Source organism: Protobothrops mucrosquamatus, unplaced genomic scaffold, assembly GCF_001527695.2.
Source record: "Protobothrops mucrosquamatus isolate PMUCROS unplaced genomic scaffold, P.Mucros_1.0 scaffold3663, whole genome shotgun sequence".
NCBI lineage: Eukaryota > Metazoa > Chordata > Lepidosauria > Squamata > Viperidae > Protobothrops > Protobothrops mucrosquamatus.
Genome location: NW_015389622.1, coordinates 37,397 through 57,789, shown reverse-complemented (window position 1 = coordinate 57,789; position 20,393 = coordinate 37,397). Strand labels below are relative to the sequence as shown.

Here is a 20,393-nt window from a genome sequence, read left to right as displayed (position 1 = left end):
AAAATATTTGTTGTCTAAATTTCATTTATTTTATTTTATTTGTTAAACACATTAGTCTATTGAAACATACTGTATCTTAGTCAATGTAAACACATCCGATGTTTCCCAAATCATACTCATATCAGAAGAAAATTTAATGTGTTATTTCTGATGAAGTACAGTCTTCAGATTGGCACATTCCATCGGGAGCAGTGTTTGGATATAATGAATTAAATTTCCTCAGCTTGACAAGGAATACTATATGAAAATGGAGAAAAACTAATGTTTTAACAGTCATTAGCATTTTCTTTTATTATTCATTTCTAAAAAATGCTTTTACAGTGCTTATGAAAAACATAGTAATAATGAAATGTGTAGCTTATAACATTTTTGCTAAGTCATTCTTACCTGTGTGACCAACCTGATATGGGAAAGGTTTAGCAACATAAGGTATTCTTACACTGGCAGAAGCAAGAGCTGTTGAGATAAAATAAAATAATTCAAATTTGTTCTTGAAACAAATCTGCTATTGAACTTCTCATCCCTGTGTCAATGTTCACACACACACACACACACACACACACACACACACACACACACACACCCTTTGGGTACCTTAGCAACTTTCCCTATTTCTTTCCTTTCCCATAAGAGGAGGACATACATTTTATTTCATATTGTCATCCCTGAAGGGAAGCAATATCAGGCTGAGTCCTAATTGAGTTTGTTCCATTCATAATTCCAATGGACAAGAATGTATGTAGCTCAGGGTTGGATGCTAGGGAATTCCTGAAAGCTTGGTATTTAGACAAATCAATCATCAATAGACACAGAGAAATAAGCCATATTTACACACTATTCAAATAAGACAACCAAAAGCTAAAAAGGAAACAAAAGGGACAGAACACATCCGTATCCTCTGGCAACCAACACTCATAAAAACAGGGATTAACACTAGGCAAACAATCAAGCAAATAAAAAACAATACCCTAATCAAAGAACTACCACGGAGAAAAACTACATCTCCACCAACACTGGCAGAGCAACAAGCTCTGTACTGTATATAAACAGGGAACAAACTTCACACTCACTAGCACTGATGTTCCCTAGTTGGTTTAATGAAATATCTGCAAGCAAACAACCATGCTCAGAGAACATTTAGGTCTCCACAGTTCATTCATAATGTGTGATTCAAGAAAGCTGTTATTTATTCAGCAAGCTACAGTTAAGTATACATGATTTAGTATGCATAAATCCAATCTATGATCTACTTCTTCTGACAAGATATATCACTAGGATACAATATTTCAGTTATTGTTACAAAGAATCCACTACAATTTATTTCCTACCTTCATTTCCTCTCTCTTCAGCAGAAACATCATTTTCATAGTGGCAAACAGTTTCATCATTGATGTTTAGTTCAGATGCTATGTTTTTAAGAACATTTCTCTTTTCCCATGTAGCTGGGCATATTAGCCAATCTCTATGTGTAACTTCCAAAACCTTTTCACAAAAAAGGGCTAATTTTCTGATCCGGATAACTTCAATCAATTCAATAACCTGCGTGATACTGGTAGAAAAATAAGCAATTATGTATATTGCAAATGAATGTCTAAAAATGTATATTAGAATTTATTTTATAGCCCAATTTTAATGCACATTTATTCAATCTGGATTATTTGCGTTGGCTTAGACTACCATGTAAATCCAGTCATTATGGTTTACTAAACAACGGTTAAATCACATCTTAACATGATGTTTCAACCTTACTTGTCACTTTGGTTGAAGGCAGAAATATAGAATTGGAAGGAACCATAAGGATCATCTATTCCAAACTGTCTGAAATGTACAGAAAACTATTTAAATCAGTCTTGAAAGGTGTCTAACCAGATGGAGAATCCACAACTTCTATCAGTACACTGTTCCACTATTATATCTTATCATGCTGATGTTTTTTCCCTTATATTTGAAATCTAAGTACAGGTAGTCCTTGAGTTAGGATAGTCATTGGAACTGGAATTTCTGTTACTAAGTGATATGGCCATAAATAATCCCAGCAGTCCCCCTGCAGCTGTTAACCAAACCCATTGGTCATTAGGTGAAGACCAACCCTGAGTCAAGCAACTCTCAGTTTGCTCTTCCCAGCCCTAATCTTTGGTGAGGTAAGAGTCTGCCTTCTCTGTCTCCTTTCCAAGTCCTCTCATTTGTCTATCTCTCCATCTCTGCCCTTTTGGCTGCCCTGCACAGTGGAGAGGCGGTGGTACTGGGGCTTCAGCAGACTCAGCTGGCTGCCAACACCCCTGCTCCTCTTTCACTCCCAATGCTACCAAGGAGCGTTGCCTCAGCTCCATGTCATAGCTAGCCACCCTAGTGCCACAATGCAAAGCCCCAGCTGCCCCTAGGCCAGTGGTTCTCAACCTGTGGGTCTGGACCCCATTTGGGGTCGATCAACCATTTCACGGGGGTCGCCAAGCAAGGCTGTCCGCCATTTTTTTTGTCCGGCATTTTTTCCCCTTTTCCAGCAGGTGCCTTACCTCCCTTGGGCTGGGCCAGCTGGTGGTCGGCCTGCTCCGTCTCTGCCGCTTGCCAGCTACGCCTCGGCCGGCGCAGGGGGCGGAACCACGCATGCGTGGCGCTCCCGGGCAGGGAAAGTCCTCGACTTACGACCGGTTAGGTAGTCCTCGACTTACGACCGGTTTAGTCCTCGACTTACGACCGGTTTAGTCCTCGACTTACGACCAGTTGGGGTCGCGGCATTAAAAAGGTTGAGAACCACTGCCCTAGGCCCTATGCTCCACCTTTATTTTATTTTCCACAGCTTGACCTGCTGAGTCTGCTCTATGCGAGGCAGCTGATGGCCATGTCAGGCCTTCTTCCTGAGGCTGCATTTGCCATTCTCCAAATAGCATGAGAACTAATGGGCAGAGCTCTCAAAAAAGACCTAAGGAGGGGTTTGCTATTAGCGCTTTTCAGCCAAATTGATTTGAAATAATGTCTGAGAACCAATCGGGCCATACCTACAGTGAAGAAATTAATTACAAATTAATTTGATAGTGCCAAGCTGTGGCACCCTTAGAAACCAAATCTCTTTCTAAACTAGCATTCTTATTGCATCTTGGAACTGTAAAGATGAGTCCATAAACTTGGACTGAACAGTTCCCAGGATATTAAATTCTGAAAAAGAACAAATCTGAACACCATAAAGAAGCTAAGAAATAACTTTAGGAAGATAACCTTGCAGGAATAAATTGTGTTTCCTTTGAACAGAAAACAAACTTAAGATAGTTAAGGGGCAATGTTGAACAATACTAGCCTTCTCTTGTGTATAGTAAAGAGGCCTGCTATTTTACTCCAAGATATTTGTAGTACATGTCTGCTCTATTGGAATCTCATTAATTATCATACATACGTCCTATAGTATTGTTGAAAGAATTTTTAAAATTTTAATTACAAACTGTTCCTTTACGTAAAAGGAAGCCAAAGCTAAAAAAACCAACCCTTTCATTTTCAACTGGGAAACAGATAAAAGCACATGTTGTCTGTATTTCACAAAGCTGGAATTGCACAATCTGCTAATATTGGAGGTTAATAACGTGAGACATGACAGCCTGAATATTGAGTTAATATACAGACTGAAAAAAGAGTAGGATTAAAAAGAAGTCTTAAAAGAGTGAAAAAAGATCAACCAAGATGGCAAGGGAGTTGGAGGTTAAATCCTATAAAGATTTGTTAAAAAAAACACCTGGATATAATTAGCCTAAAGAAGAAAAAGATTCATGCAATTCCTATTCCTATTTGATTTCATATACACGTGCATCACAGCCACCTTACTGCATTCTTTCCTGAAAAGTTGAAATGGCCCTGCATCTACACTTACATGAAGCAACCAGGCGTAGCTTTAAGGCAGTGTTATTAGTCTGGCAAAATATTTGTCTGCTTTACAAGTTTGAAGAGGGGTGTTTCATTCATGCATGAAATAAAGTTTCAAATACTTTGCACAACTGTACTCTCTAAGCATTGAAAGCAAATCCCGGACATTTAAGGAATGAATACTTACTTTGCCAAGTATACAACGCATACCCCCCCTTGTTTAAGACTTGGGAAAATTACAGGCAAGGCATTCTGTGGGGAAAGCATGTCCAGAGCTACCTACCAAAAGGGAAAGGAAAACATTAATATTAAAGTAAAACACAAGAGATTGATTTTAACGAGTACTTGTATTAGACGTACTTATTGTACTGTTGACTTGTGACAGTGTATCTGTTTTTAGCATAACACATGTCAATGTTTTTATAAGCACACACTCACAAACCATAATGTCAGGATTATGGCTGGATTATGGCTTAGAGATGATAAAACTAAAGGTGTTTGCTTATAGTACTAATGGTATTACCGTATATACTCGAGTATAAGTCGACCCGAGTATAAGCCGAGGGACCGATTTTCCCACAGAGAACTGGGAAAAATTGGTGACCCGCGCATAAGCCGAGGGGGCATTTTGGCTGTTCCTCCCTGGCCGCCGCCCCACCCCCGCCGCCCCACCCCCGCCGCCNCAGTCTTGAAAGGTGTCTAACCAGATGGAGAATCCACAACTTCTATCAGTACACTGTTCCACTATTATATCTTATCATGCTGATGTTTTTTCCCTTATATTTGAAATCTAAGTACAGGTAGTCCTTGAGTTAGGATAGTCATTGGAACTGGAATTTCTGTTACTAAGTGATATGGCCATAAATAATCCCAGCAGTCCCCACTGCAGCTGTTAACCAAACCCATTGGTCATTAGGTGAAGACCAACCCTGAGTCAAGCAACTCTCAGTTTGGTCTTCCCAGCCCTAATCTTTGGTGAGGTAAGAGTCTGCCTTCTCTGTCTCCTTTCCAAGTCCTCTCATTTGTCTATCTCTCCCTCCATCTCTGCCCTTTTGGCTGCCCTGCACAGTGGAGAGGCGGTGGTACTGGGGCTTCAGCAGACTCAGCTGGCTGCCACCACCCCTGCTCCTCTCTTTCACTCCCAATGCTACCAAGGAGCGTTGCCTCAGCTCCATGTCATAGCTAGCCACCCTAGTGCCACAATGCAAAGCCCCAGCTGCCCCTAGGCCACTGGTTCTCAACCTGTGGGTCTGGACCCCATTTGGGGTCGATCAACCATTTCACGGGGGTCGCCAAGCAAGGCTGTCCGCCATTTTTTTTCTCCGCCATTTTTTTTGTCCGGCATTTTTTCCCCTTTTCCAGCAGGTGCCTTACCTCCCTTGGGCTGGGCCAGCTGGTGGTCGGCCTGCTCCGTCTCTGCCGCTTGCCAGCTACGCCTCGGCCGGTGCAGGGGGCGGAACCACGCATGCGTGGAGCTCCCGGGCAGGGAAAGTCCTCGACTTACGACCGGTTAGGTAGTCCTCGACTTACGACCGGTTTAGTCCTCGACTTACGACCGGTTTAGTCCTCGACTTACGACCAGTTGGGGTCGCGGCATTAAAAAGGTTGAGAACCACTGCCCTAGGCCCTATGCTCCACCTTTATTTTATTTTCCACAGCTTGACCTGCTGAGTCTGCTCTATGCGAGGCAGCTGATGGCCATGTCAGGCCTTCTTCCTGAGGCTGCATTTGCCATTCTCCAAATAGCATGAGAACGAATAGGCAGAGCTCTCAAAAAAGACCTAAGGAGGGGTTTGCTATTAGCGCTTTTCAGCCAAATTGATTTGAAATAATGTCTGAGAACCAATCGGGCCATACCTACAGTGAAGAAATTAATTACAAATTAATTTGATAGTGCCAAGCTGTGGCACCCTTAGAAACCAAATCTCTTTCTAAACCAGCATTCTTATTGCATCTTGGAACTGTAAAGATGAGTCCATAAACTTGGACTGAACAGTTCCCAGGATATTAAATTCTGAAAAAGAACAAATCTGAACACCATAAAGAAGCTAAGAAATAACTTTAGGAAGATAACCTTGCAGGAATAAATTGTGTTTCCTTTGAACAGAAAACAAACTTAAGATAGTTAAGGGGCAATGTTGAACAATACTAGCCTTCTCTTGTGTATAGTAAAGAGGCCTGCTATTTTACTCCAAGATATTTGTAGTACATGTCTGCTCTATTGGAATCTCATTAATTATCATACATACGTCCTATAGTATTGTTGAAAGAATTTTTAAAATTTTAATTACAAACTGTTCCTTTACGTAAAAGGAAGCCAAAGCTAAAAAAACCACCCCTTTCATTTTCAACTGGGAAACAGATAAAAGCACATGTTGTCTGTATTTCACAAAGCTGGAATTGCACAATCTGCTAATATTGGAGGTTAATAACGTGAGACATGACAGCCTGAATATTGAGTTAATATACAGACTGAAAAAAGAGTAGGATTAAAAAGAAGTCTTAAAAGAGTGAAAAAAGATCAACCAAGATGGCAAGGGGGTTGGAGGTTAAATCCTATGAAGATTTGTTAAAAAAAAACCTGGGTATAATTAGCCTAAAGAAGAAAAAGATTCATGCAATTCCTGTTCCTATTTGATTTCATATACACGTGCATCACAGCCACCTCACTGCATTCTTTCCTGAAAAGTTGAAATGGCCCTGCATCTACACTTACATGAAGCAACCAGGCGTAGCTTTAAGGCAGTGGTATTAGTCTGGCAAAATATTTGTCTGCTTTACAAGTTTGAAGAGGGGTGTTTCATTCATGCATGAAATAAAGTTTCAAATACTTTGCACAACTGTACTCTCTAAGCATTGAAAGCAAAACCCGGACATTTAAGGAATGAATACTTACTTTGCCAAGTATACAACGCATACCCCCCCTTGTTTAAGACTTGGGAAAATTACAGGCAAGGCATTCTGTGGGCAAAGCATGTCCAGAGCTACCTACCAAAAGGGAAAGGAAAACATTAATATTAAAGTAAAACACAAGAGATTGATTTTAACGAGTACTTGTATTAGACTTACTTATTGTACTGTTGACTTGTGACAGTGTATCTGTTTTTAGCATAACACATGTCAATGTTTTTATAAGCACACACTCACAAACCATAATGTCAGGATTATGGCTGGATTATGGCTTAGAGATGATAAAACTAAAGGTGTTTGCTTATAGTACTAATGGTATTATATGCTTTAGGCCTCCAAGCCACTTTGAACTTAGAACAGGAAATTCTGACTTTAAGAAAACAAATACAGTACTTACCGCATCAAGTGTTATAGATTTCAAATCCTCAGCTGCAGTCAAAATATCTTGATTAATGAAATCTACATTATTTGGCCACTCTTTACCACGTCCTAGTTTCCATGCATTACACCACTGCCAAAAATTCTTCTTTGCCAATTTGTGATGTTGTTTCATGATTTCATAACTTATAACAAGTCCTTGTGACCCCACTAAAAACAGAATGTAATCAAGTTGAGTTATATTTATACAAACTATTTTATAAATGATATAGAAAATACTCAAATAGCCTCCTGCAAGGAAAGTCCAAAATCTACCACCACTCTTCTTCCTGTTTGAATTATATTCCCTCCCATACCCGCCTTTCCTAATTTTAGCTGTCCTACCATTCAACTGTGGCTAACTACTAGTCAGGTGACTCTTAATTATTGATTTAAGGCAGGGATTTTCAACCTTTTCATAGGTTGTACCACTTTTAGGACATGACAATATTTGAGTACCACCAGTGCTTAGCAAGGTGTCAAAAACTTGATGACTGAAAAAAAAAAGGGGGTGGGATTTTGGGTTTTACTGATTAGATTCATTTGTTGTTATAGAAATGGCTAGTTTATACTATTATGGAAAAGTAAAAAGTTGAGGTTCGATGTTAACGCTTCATGCTACTGCAACAGAGGAAGTCGGAAATCAATGCCTTTTCCCCTTCTCCCTCTCACTTTTTTCCCCTTCTTCCTCCCCACTGTGTCCTATTTGCTTTTGTATTTTTGTATTTTATTCCATAATCTAATACAATGTTACAAACCGTAAAAAAGAAAAGAAAAGAAAAAAGTACCAGTTTTAATTTCTTTAGTGGTGGTTCCTTTGCTCTCAGGCCACATGGAGCTCATGGTGTGTGTGGGAGGACAAAATGTGTGGGTCAGAGGGAGGCCCACTCCCTGTCCATATGAGGAGACCTGGTTTTGTAACCAAAGCATCCTCAGCAATAGGATGGGAGACCACCAGGAAAGTCAGGAGGTGGGGGGGACAAGGGGATGGCAAAAGGGCAGCAGGGCTGGTCGTGGCCAAGTGCTAAGGCAGGACTTCCTTCAGAACCTCCCTCCCTCTCATTATAACTTTCCTTCCTTCTCTTCTTTTTCCTTCCCTCTTCATTCTCCTTTCCTTTTTCTTCCTTCCCCTCTTTCCTTCTTTTTCTTTGTCTTTCCTCTTTCCTTTTCTCCTCTCCTGTCCCTTCTTGGATGCTCAAATGCAAAAAGGGAAACAGTTCTCGATGCCTCCTTGCCTTGTGATCAAATGCCACTTTTGCTAGTAGTTTGCGGCCATTTAAAAGATTGAGAACAAACCAGGCTCAGTTTATCCCGTGCTTGTCTTTAGTGGGGTCGTCCACAGACAACAGTACTGCAAAACTGTCAAAATGGTGGCTGCAACAGTTGATCAGAGCTCCTCCGTTTTTTATGTGCAACAGCTTTAGCATTTAGGAACAGAGGTAGCTTAGTTGCTTTTCTATTAATACATAATCCTTAAAAGGGCTCTCTTGTAGGAACCCTGCCTTGGTCTAATTCAGACTGGAAATATAGCAAAGGAAAATATTTTCACCACTCTGCTTTGTCCTGTTTTCCCCACTGGAAATGGCTGTTAGCAACACACAAGGAGGGGACACATTCCTAAGAGCTCACAATTCAAGAATACCAATGCTAACTTGGATTGAGAACAAAGTTCTGTCTGTGACAAAACAGAACACAAAATTGGTTTATCCTTTGAACTGAGGCATTTCCAACCAAATTGCCTCTCCTTCCTTCCTTCCTTCCTTCCTGTTTTTTTTTTTAAATTGCCAGAGGCTCCGGGCAGAGGTGGCAACAGGCAAGCAGTGGTGGGCAGAGGGTTCACATTTTGACCCCTCCCCCATTGTTGCCTCTGCGTGGCTCTCAACTCACCTCTCCCAGACCTGCACACGTGTGTGTATGTGTGTGTGTGTGTCTCACCCCTAGCAGGCCCGCCCCTCAACAGAGACCTTCTGCGATGGCAGGCTGCAAACTAATGAAAGCTACTTTTGGGGAGTACTTGTTTCTTTTTCTCAACTGTCGCCGATTGATCGCATCATGCCCTGGCCCCCTCAGCTCCCGCCCCCAGCCCTGTGGAACAGGGCAGCTTCTATTAACTCTCCCGTTCTTTTCCTCCCCAATGTCACAACGTGGGTCTGCAAGAAGTGAGACGCCCCCATGCACGCACAAGCACACACACACACATGTGCGGGTCTGGGAGAGGCGAGCTGAGAGCCATGCAGAGGCCCTTCAGGCACAGAGACAATGACGGAGGGCTCAAAATGGAAAACCTCTGCCCAGGGCCTTGGGCAGCTTAAAAAAAATGAACCTGTGAAGCGCTCAGAACGCAGTCCCTTTCCTAGCTCCTTCCTTCCTCCCTCCCTTTCTTCTTTCCTCCCTCCCAAGGGATGATGGGGGGGGAAAAGATTGCCAGCGCTGCCGGTGGCCATGCTGCCGCCAGCCGTAGCTATCCCACGCAGGCAGGGGCGGTCCCAGTGAAAGGGAAGCCTGGTGGCTGCGAGGCTAAGTCAGCGAGTGGGTGTGGCATTGATCTACTGGTGGGGGCCATCAAAGCTGGAACACACTCAGCCTTAGATCCATAGGGCAGCCCCGGAGCCAGCAAGACCCCCCCCCGTCTGTGGCCTGCCCCCTGGGGGTGCACAGAGAAGGCGGCGAGTGCGTGAGCGCTGGCATCCTGGGGGAAAGGGAAGCACTTCTCTTGCTTTTTTTCTTTCTCAGTGGTCAGCAGGGACGGTCAGCAGGGATGCTGGGCACTTGCCTCCTCCTCTTCGCGTGCCCAGGGGATGGTGCAGGGGCAGCTCCTCACTGGCCCTTTCCTGCCAAAACCTCCTTTTATATCCTCTCCTCTCTCTTCTGCCGAGCCCCGCCCCCCGACAGCCCTGCAGCTCCAGCTGTCTCTCCCTCAGGCTTGTGCGGTGCTGCCGCAGCTTCAGCTCATTCCTCCCCCCACCCGCTATCACTTCTCTAGGACAGTCGCATACCACCTGCCAGGTGCCAAAGTATCACCGGTTGAAAAGCCCTGATTTAAGGGGTTCTCATGGTGATGTATAGTAAAATAACCCATCAGCATAATATCTGTAGGGTGGCAAGTTTTTCCAGGGATGTTGGCAATAGGAGACTATCCTTGAATTGTCATTCACTGTACTTCAGCCCTTAAGGAGCTGTTTTATTTTACCCAACTGTAGCAATAGTAAGAAAAAAAAGACAAATAAACAATAGGAAAATGTGGGGAAGTTACAGAAACACCTTAGAAAAATCTGATGAATAGAACACAATAGTTGTATGACAATATATCTGAAAAGCATCTTCTCATATTTTACCTCGAATGTGGCTTTACTATCAAAAGATGCATAATTTTCTGTTCATTTCAGGCAGCACTATAGTGGCATGTTCAGACAACATACTAAAATAAAAATGATGGATTAAATATCAAAATAGCTAAGGCATAACCCAAAAACTCATATTGCATTTAAGAATTATTTGATAGCCACAAAGAATGGAATCTGTGCTGGAAAATCCCAGTCTTAACCCCCACTTCCTCCTATTAAAATAAGGTAGCAGGAATGAAATATAATTTTTCGGCCTGAAACCTAGTATAAGCTGAGCAACCATATTGATTAAGATGACAAAAAGTCTAATCTAGTATAAAGAAACAGTGAAAGATGGAAACTCTGTCAACTGACACCAATAATGAAAATCCTGTTCAAAAACTGTCGTTTTACCTGCTTTTGACAGAAATAAGCTCATACTGCCAGAACCAGAACCAGCTTCCAATACTATGTCCCCTTGAGTGATATCCATTAGCAGCAACATTGTATTGGCATCCTATAGGTTAAAAGAACAAAGATGACAGGAGTTTCAAAGCTACTATTCAAATAGTACTGAGAGGGGATGTTTCTTTAGTCTGTCCAGTTTCAATGCAGAAAAATTAATATTCAGTATAACCGAACAGCAGCTGGGACAGATGTATGCACGCAAGTCCTGCAGAGAACAGAAGTGGGTATACAGATAGTCTTCAACTTATGACCACAATTGAGCCCAAAATTTATGTTGCTAAGTGAGAAACTTGTTAAGTGAAGTTTGCCCCATTTTATAACTTTTCTTGCCACATTTGTTAGGCGAATCCCTGCAGTTGTTAAATTAGTATCCGGTTGTTAAATGAATCTGGTTTCTCCATTGACTTTGCTTGTCAGGTCGCAAAAGGTGATCACATGACCCAAAGACACTGCAACGGTCATAAATATAAGTCAGTTGTCAAGCATCCGAATGTAAATCATGTGATCATGGGGATGCTGCAATAGTCATAAGTCTGAAAAATGGTCATAAGTCACTTCTTTTAGTACTGTTGTAACTTTGAATAGTCACTAAGTGAACTGTTATAAGTTGAGGACTGCCTGTAATCTTATATTTATAACAACAGAAGTAATTCCAACTAGAATTTGGAGGTCCCACTGCAAGTTCTGTTTATAGTCTAAATTTAGCCCAGATACTTTTCAAAGAAATAGAACAATTCTGCAAAATCTCAGCAATTGATATGCTGGCAGGACAATTCTGGGAAGAAGAAAAGTCCATATGTATAAAGAATGTCCAAGCTGGGGAAGGATGCCTCAATGATAAGATGAAGCAGTAAAGGTGCCATGCCTCTATCATTTTCTCCCCATTTTGGACCCACTATTGCAGCGTTTCTCAACCTCAGCAACCTTAACGTGTCTGGACTTCAACTCCCAGAATTCTCCAGCCCAGAGAGGATCATTGGGCTACAAAGGGAATCATACAAGAGGTGGGCTAAAAATATGGGGAAGTGGGGAAAGTCTGATGTTGTAGCCAAGGAAAGAAATAGGAAATATATACATGAGGCATAAAAGATTAGGTGGGGAGTTTTGTTGGGTCCTAAAAAGCCAAACGCCTCCTTTACCAATTCTGTTTTCAAAATGAGCCCACAAGATCTCAGTGGAGCCCATTGAAATAACAGTAGCATACTTATCAGTCCCCAGAATGGGAATTGGGGAGTGCTGAACAATTAAATATATACCTTCGGAGAGATGATGGAAGGTTTTCGATCCATTAGCAGCACATATTCTTGTAAGGATGGCCTCCGAATCATCAAGATTTTATCCTGGGACGTTCGGAACAGCTGCCCGGGGAGTCTGCCTATGATCTCAGAGAATCTAATGAAACCCAAATTAGTATTACACGTTCCGGTATCAGTGAGCAGGCATTGAATCTTCCATTTCGAGCCGTGTTTTCGATGACCCTCTATTAGAATCAGCTCCCCAACTCGGAAGGGGCAGTTCCTGGAAGGCGCATTTTTTATTTTCTCGGAGAACGAGCCTCGATCCAGCTGGGAATCTGCTCCAGGGAAGACTCCCACCTCTGCGACGTCTGTTTCGCGTTCCTGAAACTCGGATTCCTTCACCTCCGCGCTTCTCAGAGCCCTGATCTCCGCAGAGTGGAGCTCGGGGGGAATCATCCGGCTCAGCCTTTCCAAAGGCGATAGCGACCCTCTCCAAGCCCTGCTGGTCTCCCTCCACCTAAAGGAGTCCTGCTGAGATTTAGGGCTAACCTGTTCTGGAAGCTCATCCCCTCCGTCTCCGTCCCTCGTCGAGCTAGAAGATACCCGGCGACTAACGCCCTGGGAATCGACTGTGGGCGTTCCTTGCAGCTGGTGCCGGGGCGCTTTGGAATGACCGGTGACCATCCCTGGCGCTCCAGCCCGGAGGTTAAGTCCTTTTCTCCCAGCGTCGCGTAAGTATCGACCCTCTCTCATCTTGGTCCGGAGCGATGCCCAAGTCCCCCCTTGCGATGCCCCCAGACCCAGCCTTTGCCAGCAGCAGGCCATCATGGCTCCGGGGCTCCGGTCCTTTGGGGAGAGCAGATGCCGCCAATTCACCAATCGCTTTCTTTTATTTTATGCTTGGCTTAATCATGGAATCCCCCGTTCTGCCACTCCGCCAAAGCCACCATGCAGGTTGCAAGGCGCCCAGGATGCAGACGGAACTTTTTCTTCCCGGGCGAGCTGCAGAGCCAATCGCAATCCAATCAAAGGGGCCTTTCCGAAGAACTAGGTTCAGCTTCCGGTTATGAATGGAATCCTCAATGGGGGGGGGGGGCTAAAGACAGCGAGGGTACATATGAATCGAAATACTAAGCGAAAGAAGGAGGGTGAAAGGATGTTGTCGTTCGCTACGAGGTTTGGAACAAATGGGACTCTTCTCTTAAGATATAGATTCTTTCAGTACTCCTTGAATTCTGCCTCTCTATCCTTTTCCAAGAGAAGTAGCGGTTTAACAGGCTTCGGTGTCTTCACTGCTGTCTGCAACTTCGTGACGGGAAAATCTGTCTGCTGAATTTTACAAAATAATAATCTAAGAACCGTGTTCAGAGGTGCCAGTGTTTCCGAAGAGCGAATCTAAATTATATTACGCGGGTCCTCAGAATGGAGGAAACACAACAAACTCAACGTTTTCTTTCATTGAACTTAACCTATGCATATCCTGCCGGAGGCTGGTGTCTGGCTTCTGTTTTTAGGCTTTACCAATAACTAAAATTTAAGTATTTTTTTAACCTTAAGTTCTACGCATTTATAGTGGTCCTGCCCGCACATGGAGGCCTATTAACTGCAACTGAGAACCGGATGTTGAGGTATAAAACCATTGGATCTTAGCCTTGTGGAGAGAAAAAGCACAAGGGATGATGCATATACCCTGCGCCGGCTTAGTTTCTCTATAGAAGTCGTGTTGGAGTGTGTCTTGATTCTTCTACTGTAAATTATCTTTGTGATTGCTTCTCGTCCCATTTCCTTTTGATCTTTTTGCCCCAGATACACACACACACACACACGTACGTACATACATACATACATACATACATACATACATACATACATACATACATAAATACCTGGTAGCAATCATATTGCCAATAAAGGAGAATATTTCTAGCTCAGGTTGAAATGAGGGGCCCTTGGGGTTCTCTGAGCTTGTTTGTTTTCTTGCAAATGTTTCATTACCCAAACTTAGTAACATAATCAGTTCTAGTAAGGAGTCGAGTTTGCTCTCAGTTTATATTCTCATGGCTTGGCCTCTCAGTGTTGGTGGTAAAGTATGTCTTCCATATAAAGGATTTCTCAAAAGTAGTATTTAAAAGAGGTGCATTGTTCTATTGTTGGGCATTGTCCATTTGTGTTTGATTATGCTTTTACTGAAACTATCTTTGTTTTTATCATTTTTTTCCTTTCACAATAATCATCTAAGCTAGCAACAATCTTCTAAGGCCAGTTTTGGTGCTAGAAATGAAAGCTATGTGGTTGGCATATATTAAAGTTGAAACTTTACATTCACTAAGTGAGGAGAGAAGAAATTTTCTGACTTTGTGGCCACTAAATTGATGTAAATAAAAAAGGAAGAACTAAACAGACCTGACTGACTCCTCACACCATTGAAATGGGATGTGACAAAGAGCCTTGCAGCTCTTACTCTTATTCTTACTCTGGCCACAGTATCAGTATGTAATTCAACTGTTAGTTTGAAAAGGTTAAAAAAATCCTATTGATGTCTGTCTTTGCAATTTTTTTCCATAAATGGGACCTGTCAATTGAGTCAAAGGCAGAAATAAAATTGATGAATTTGACACAGTTGCTTTGTATGTCTGTTGGTATATTTCTGGATAAAAGGAATGAAGTGGCACACTGTGCTTTATGAATCTCGCCTGTTCTGGGTGGAATTCCCCCCCTCCCAATCATGTAATTAAAGCTAATTGGATAGTATTTGGCAGGCTCCTGCTTGCAGTCTTTTTAAAGGACTAGAATTCTTTATGTAATTTTATATTTTGTAAATCTTAATGCACTTTTCTTCATTCTTTTTTCAGCTTTAACTCTTGTTTAGGTTCTTTAAAACATATATATTTAATGCATAAAGAGTAAATGAGCTGTAAGGAATTTAAAGTGTGCTACTTTAAGGATAAAGAAATAATACATATAGCACATTTTAAATATGTGGAATGATTTTTTCTAGAACAGGGAAGTCAAACTGGTGGCCCGTCACGTGTAGGCCATGCCCACCCTGGCTCTACAGAGGCAAAAAGTGTCACGATATGTCACAATACATCATGTGACGTGACTGAGTTTGACACCGTGTTCGTGTTCTATGGTTGGATCTACAGTGGACAGAACATTAAATTAAAAGCACATTCCTATCAGCAAGTACTCATATGCACGAGTAGACTGATTGGAATTTACTGGTATTCTGAATAAATGAATTTAGGACTGGAACAAAAAAACAGGCAGCATGGAGAAATGTGGCAGGTTTGTGGAACCAAAATGTTTGCATCATCTTCCCCTACATCTTTATTTCTCCATATTGCTGGTGCTTTTTGGAAAAGTGCTTTCAAGTCCTTCATGCTCTCTGAGCTTTATTCTATTCTTGCAGACGTTTCACCCTACTAGGTAACACCTAGTTGGATAATACATTATCTGCAAGAAAACAACCAAACTCGGAGAGCACCAAAGACTAAACAGTTCCAGCTTAAGCTACAAATAATTCTTTTCTATTAGACCAGTGCTTTTCAACCGAGGCAACTTTAAGATCTGTGGACTTCAACTCCCAGAATTCCGCAACCGGCTGGTTTAGGCCGATTGTAATCTCTTATTACGACGAAACGCTGTGAACAATTACAATCGGATTCCAGCAGGCCAATTCAAAGATGAGGCTTGGGCCCCTGATCTTTAAGTCGGTTCTCAGCTGTGCTGCTCCATTCCTGGGCAAGTTCATTTGGAGCAGGGGTTCTCAACCTTGGCAACTTTTAAGACTTGTGGACTTCAACTCCCAGAATTCCTCAGCCAGCAAAGCTGGCTGAGGAATTCTGGGAGTTGAAGTCCACAAGTCTTAAAGTTGCCAAGGTTGAGAACCCCTGATTGGAGGAAAGCCCACGGCTTCATCAGCCGAAGGCTACAGAAACAGCCCGCCGACGTCAACCCCTCAGCCTTGAAGCGTGAGGGTGACGGAGTACAGCGCTTCGGAGGTGGCGAGTGCGCATGCTCGAGGGGCGGACCACGTGGCCGTGCGCTTGCCTGCTGGGAGCAGAGAGGGGCCGGGCCTGCAGCGAGCGACATGGCGGCGGCAGCAGGAGGAGGAGGAGAAGGCGCTTCGGCGGGCGAGCGGGAGCAGGCGGCGGCCTTCGAGAGCCCCATCTACGTGACAGGAAGCCCTTGTGCCTTTTCTCCCCACGAGCGGCGCTTGTTGGCCCTCTCCGGGCCAGACGGGCGGCTTCGCGTGTGGGAGACGGCCAGCAGCCGCCTCCACCACGAGTACGTCCCCTCTGCCCACCTCAGCGCCGCTTGTACCTGCCTGGCCTGGGCACCGCCGGGCGTCGGAGGAGGCCGGCCGCCTCCCAGCAAGGTATTCAAAGGGCGGACTCGGGCCGGCGGCAGCGCCGCCGAGAACGGACATTCTGGGTTGCCTTTTACGGGGCCTGGGCCTCCGTGCCCGGCCATGTGGAAGCGCCCATGCCCAGCAGCGAGGCGGGGCCTGTCACTAGGGGGGGGCGCCAGAGGGAAGAAAACGTGTGTGCGTGCGTGGGGGGGGAGCGAAGCCTCTTCTAATGGGGATAAAATCACAGCCGTCCGTGCGGGCTTCCCCCCCCCCTTCGCGTGCAGTTGCAGCCACGTGCAATTGGGGCCTCCGCGGCGCCCTGCTTTTTCTTCAGGACGGAGGAGCGCGTGAGGACGGATCCGCCGGCTGCTCTTTCCCCCCTCCCCGATTGCCGTCGCCTTTTTTGAACGCCTCTCCGTTAAGCAAACCCCGATCCCCGCCGGCAGTCTTCGGGGCCCGAACCCGCACGTGTGTGCTCTCGCTCGCTCGCTCTCCTGGCTCCGCCCCTCCCCGTCACGTGGAGGCTGGAAGAAGAGACAAGAAGACGCTGCTGCTTTCAAACGCGTCGGGGTTCTCGTGACTTGGTGGCCTCAAAGCGCTCTCTTAAAAAAAAAAAAGGATTTAGTTCTCTTTCTCCTTCCCCAGCCGGGGGTTGCTTCCTACACAATTCGGAAGATAAAGAGCATCGATCTCAGGAAAAGGAAAGCCACGTCGAAACCTACTGTGGGCCTAGTTCAGGGGTAGTCAACCTTGGCTCTTTTATGACTCGTGGACTTCAACTCCCAGAATTCCTGAGCCAGCACAGCTGGCTCAGGAATTCTGGGAGTTGAAGTCCACGAGTCATAAAAGAGCCAAGGTTGACTACCCCTGGCCTAGTTATTTGCGCGTTACCAAGCACAAGATTGAGCTTCCGATCTAGTGGCCATCTCCTGTTCTTTCCCAGTTTGGTCATAACTTTGGCATCCAGACTCTGGTGTGGCACATAACGTACTCACAACAAAGCTCCATTTTGCAGTATTAGGTGGAGTTTTAGTGCTGACAAGAAATGTGTAGCTAGAAGTGGGTTTTGTTTTTTTAGACTGGAGTTCCTAAAGGCATCTTTTTAGGTTTGATCTTCATTCCAGCTGTAACCCTAAGTCACTCCAATTTAAGTGGAGAGATTTAGAGCAGTGTTTTTCAACCTTGACAATTTTAAGGCATGTGGACTTCAACTCCCAGAATTCCACAGCCAGCATTCATGTGGACTTCAACTCCCAGAATTCCACAGCCAGGAATTCTGGGAGTTGAAGTCCACATGCCTTAAAATTGTCAAGGTTGAGAAACACTGATTTAGAGTGTAAAGCCTATATATCATTCTGAGTTGGCTACCTGACTGTTTGGGATAGGGATGTGCATGCCTGTATTCAGGTCTACTTCACTTGTGCTCTTTTATTTTTTCATAAAATATATGGTACTTCGAAAAGGATTTTACATTTCTCCACTCCATCAGACTTGAAAAGTCTATAGAGTTAACTGTTAAGAGTATTTAAAAGTAATGTATAACATCTGTTTATAAATTCAGACAATTAAAATGCTTTTGAATATTTGTTAAGCTTATTAATCACAACTACTCTTGTTAGTTTTTCAAGATCCTTATGCATCCGTTTTTATTTCAATAGATATAAAGTGGCAAAATAAAGTATTTGTTAATAAAGTGAGATTGTGGGAGTACTGTTGTTATATTGAGATTGCAATCCTGTATGTGTTGCTTGAAAGTGAATGAAAATGTGTAGATTGTTACTGATGAGAGAAAAGCTTGCTGGTTTATCAAAGGGAACTTAAACATGTAAATGAAAGGGAGCATTTGCTCAGTAAACATTCCTGAGGAGTGAAAGGATTGTAATGAAAAGAGTGCACGTTCCTGTATTGTATCCCAATTTTTGTCACTTGAACTTTACCTGTATATTATCACTTTTTAAAAAAAGTGTTGCAGATCTTAAAGTTTATCCAATTACTGTGTCATTTCAGGCGTGCAAAGTTTGTTACTTGTGGAAAAACTTTCATTCTTGTCCAAATATTAAAATCCAACGTTCATGTTCATGACTCAATACAATTTTCATTATATTTAAGTCTCAAATAGTTAATATGTTGCCCTCCATTTACTGTTGGATTGTACTTACAGCTATCAAAACTAGGATATGCTGTAAAATGTATCATTTTAATGGAGAAAGACCAAGAAAATTCTATGGAAAGGGTGTCAAACATCTAGATAGAGAAGAGGAATCCCAGTTGCTGAGGCAGCCAGTGCAGAAACATGTCTGCATTGTACAGAGATACATTGGATAGCCACGTGGAACATCAAAGGAGTGAGTCAGTAAATTAGATGTTGTCAAATGTGAAATGATCAGATTGGAAATTGATCTCCTTGGTGTTAGTGAGCTACACTGGTCAGACATTGGCTTTTTCCAGTCTGAGTACTGTACTGTCATTCAGGACATGATATCAGGAAAACAAATGGAGAGGCATTGCAAGTAGAAGATTTGCTAGAGCAGTGAAAAGCATCTCAGCTGTCAGTAACAGAATTATGACCATCAGAATTTGTGCTGAGCCCCTCAACTTCACAGTTGTCCAAATCTATGTCCCAACCACTGCTGCAGCAGAGCTTGAAACGGCTTTTATGCCATGGTCTAGAAACTACGAAACAAGTGCCCCCAAAAGACATTGTTTATATCCTGGGTGACTTTAATGCAAAAATTGGCAAACAAATGGACACAGGCATCACTGGTTGTTTTGGACTAGGTGAAAGAATTGTCAAATTTGGGATCATGAATACATGGTTCAAACAGCACAATCGCCACTTAAGTACTTGGACCTCACCAAATGGACTTCACCATAATTCAAGTGCTGATTGCGGTTCAAATTAGCTGTCGATGGCAAAGATTAAAGTCAAATTATGCAGCATCAAAAAGGCAGTGCCTCCAAAGAAGTTTGATGTCTCCAAAATCTCTACTACGTATACAATTGAGGTGAAAAGTAGGTTTGATCTATTGGACACTGTTGAGAAGACACCTGATGAACTGTGGCAGGAAATTCAATCGACCATTATTGGAATTGCACAAGAACACATACCATACAAGAAGCCAGAGAAGAAGTGCAAGTGACTCCCAAATAAAACCATCAAGAGAAAGCAAAGAAAACCAACCAAGGCGGCAGGCAAATGGGATGAAATAAAAGACTAAATGCAAGTCAAAAAGATACGAGCACCATTTATTGCCCATAAAAGCATAATTAAAAACAAGCAAGGGAAAGAACTGTTGTACCAACAAGGCATCAAGAACAGATGGCAAAAATATACTGAAGAGCTATACACAGGTAGCAAAGAGGCCTTCACTCTGGACCATGAGGAAAGAGAAGTAGAAGTACAACCGGCCATCCTTGAGGAAGAGATCATAGGGTCTACCTATGGTTGTGAAACAACATTTTGGGCATTATTTAAAATCAGAATTGAAAATTTATTTCAAGTTGTGGTTTCCAGTTTTGATATGGAGGTAAACTAAAATAGAGAAGCCATCGAAATGAGCAAGATGTGGAATCAGGAGACCCTGAATTATGTTTGTAACAGTCAAACTGAATTTGGGAGATACGTTTGAAACAGATTCATGTTGTTATGCCTTTTAGCTTAGAGGTAAAGTTTTGAATGAGATTTGAAGCGTTGGTATGTTTGAAGCAATGCATATGAAGTTTTATACATGTTGATCTAAGATCTTTGAAATCAGATATTGTAGGGGTTTTTTGGAGAAATTACAAAGTATAATTCTTGTGTTTTCCATAGTTTTTATTTCCAAATGTATAGTA

General features: G+C 42.9%; 2 protein-coding genes across 2 annotated transcripts in view; one reads left to right on the top strand and one right to left on the bottom strand.

Moving 5' to 3' along the window:
- Nucleotides 1-38: 38 nt before the first annotated feature.
- Nucleotides 39-12,696, bottom strand: TRMT61B (tRNA methyltransferase 61B). Its single transcript, XM_029286433.1, has 7 exons — nt 12,224-12,696; nt 10,914-11,016; nt 7,157-7,347; nt 6,746-6,837; nt 1,329-1,549; nt 388-456; nt 39-237 (listed from the first exon to the last, which is right to left on the bottom strand). Exons 1-7 carry the CDS (start codon nt 12,659-12,661, stop codon nt 134-136), a joined length of 1,218 nt encoding a protein of 405 aa, XP_029142266.1. The 5' UTR covers nt 12,662-12,696; the 3' UTR covers nt 39-133.
- A 3,602-nt stretch (nt 12,697-16,298) lies between these two features.
- Nucleotides 16,299-20,393, top strand: part of WDR43 (WD repeat domain 43) — a 37,490-nt gene continuing 33,395 nt past the window's right edge. The window contains exon 1 of the mRNA XM_015827380.1: nt 16,299-16,586. Within this exon, the coding sequence (XP_015682866.1) occupies nt 16,299-16,586 (288 nt within the window). The remainder of the gene's footprint in view (nt 16,587-20,393) is intronic.

Bases quoted from the DNA above. Each gene is read 5' to 3' on its own strand.
- TRMT61B (XM_029286433.1), bottom strand. From the start codon at position 12,661: ATGATTCCCCCCGAGCTCCACTCTGCGGAGATCAGGGCTCTGAGAAGC. The intron at 7,348-10,913 runs GTAAAACGACAG...TTCTGTTTTTAG, and splicing joins CTTATTTCTGTCAAAAGCAG to TGGGGTCACAAGGACTTGTT. The intron at 1,550-6,745 runs GTAAGTATTCAT...TTTTTCTACCAG, and splicing joins TGCGTTGTATACTTGGCAAA to TATCACGCAGGTTATTGAAT.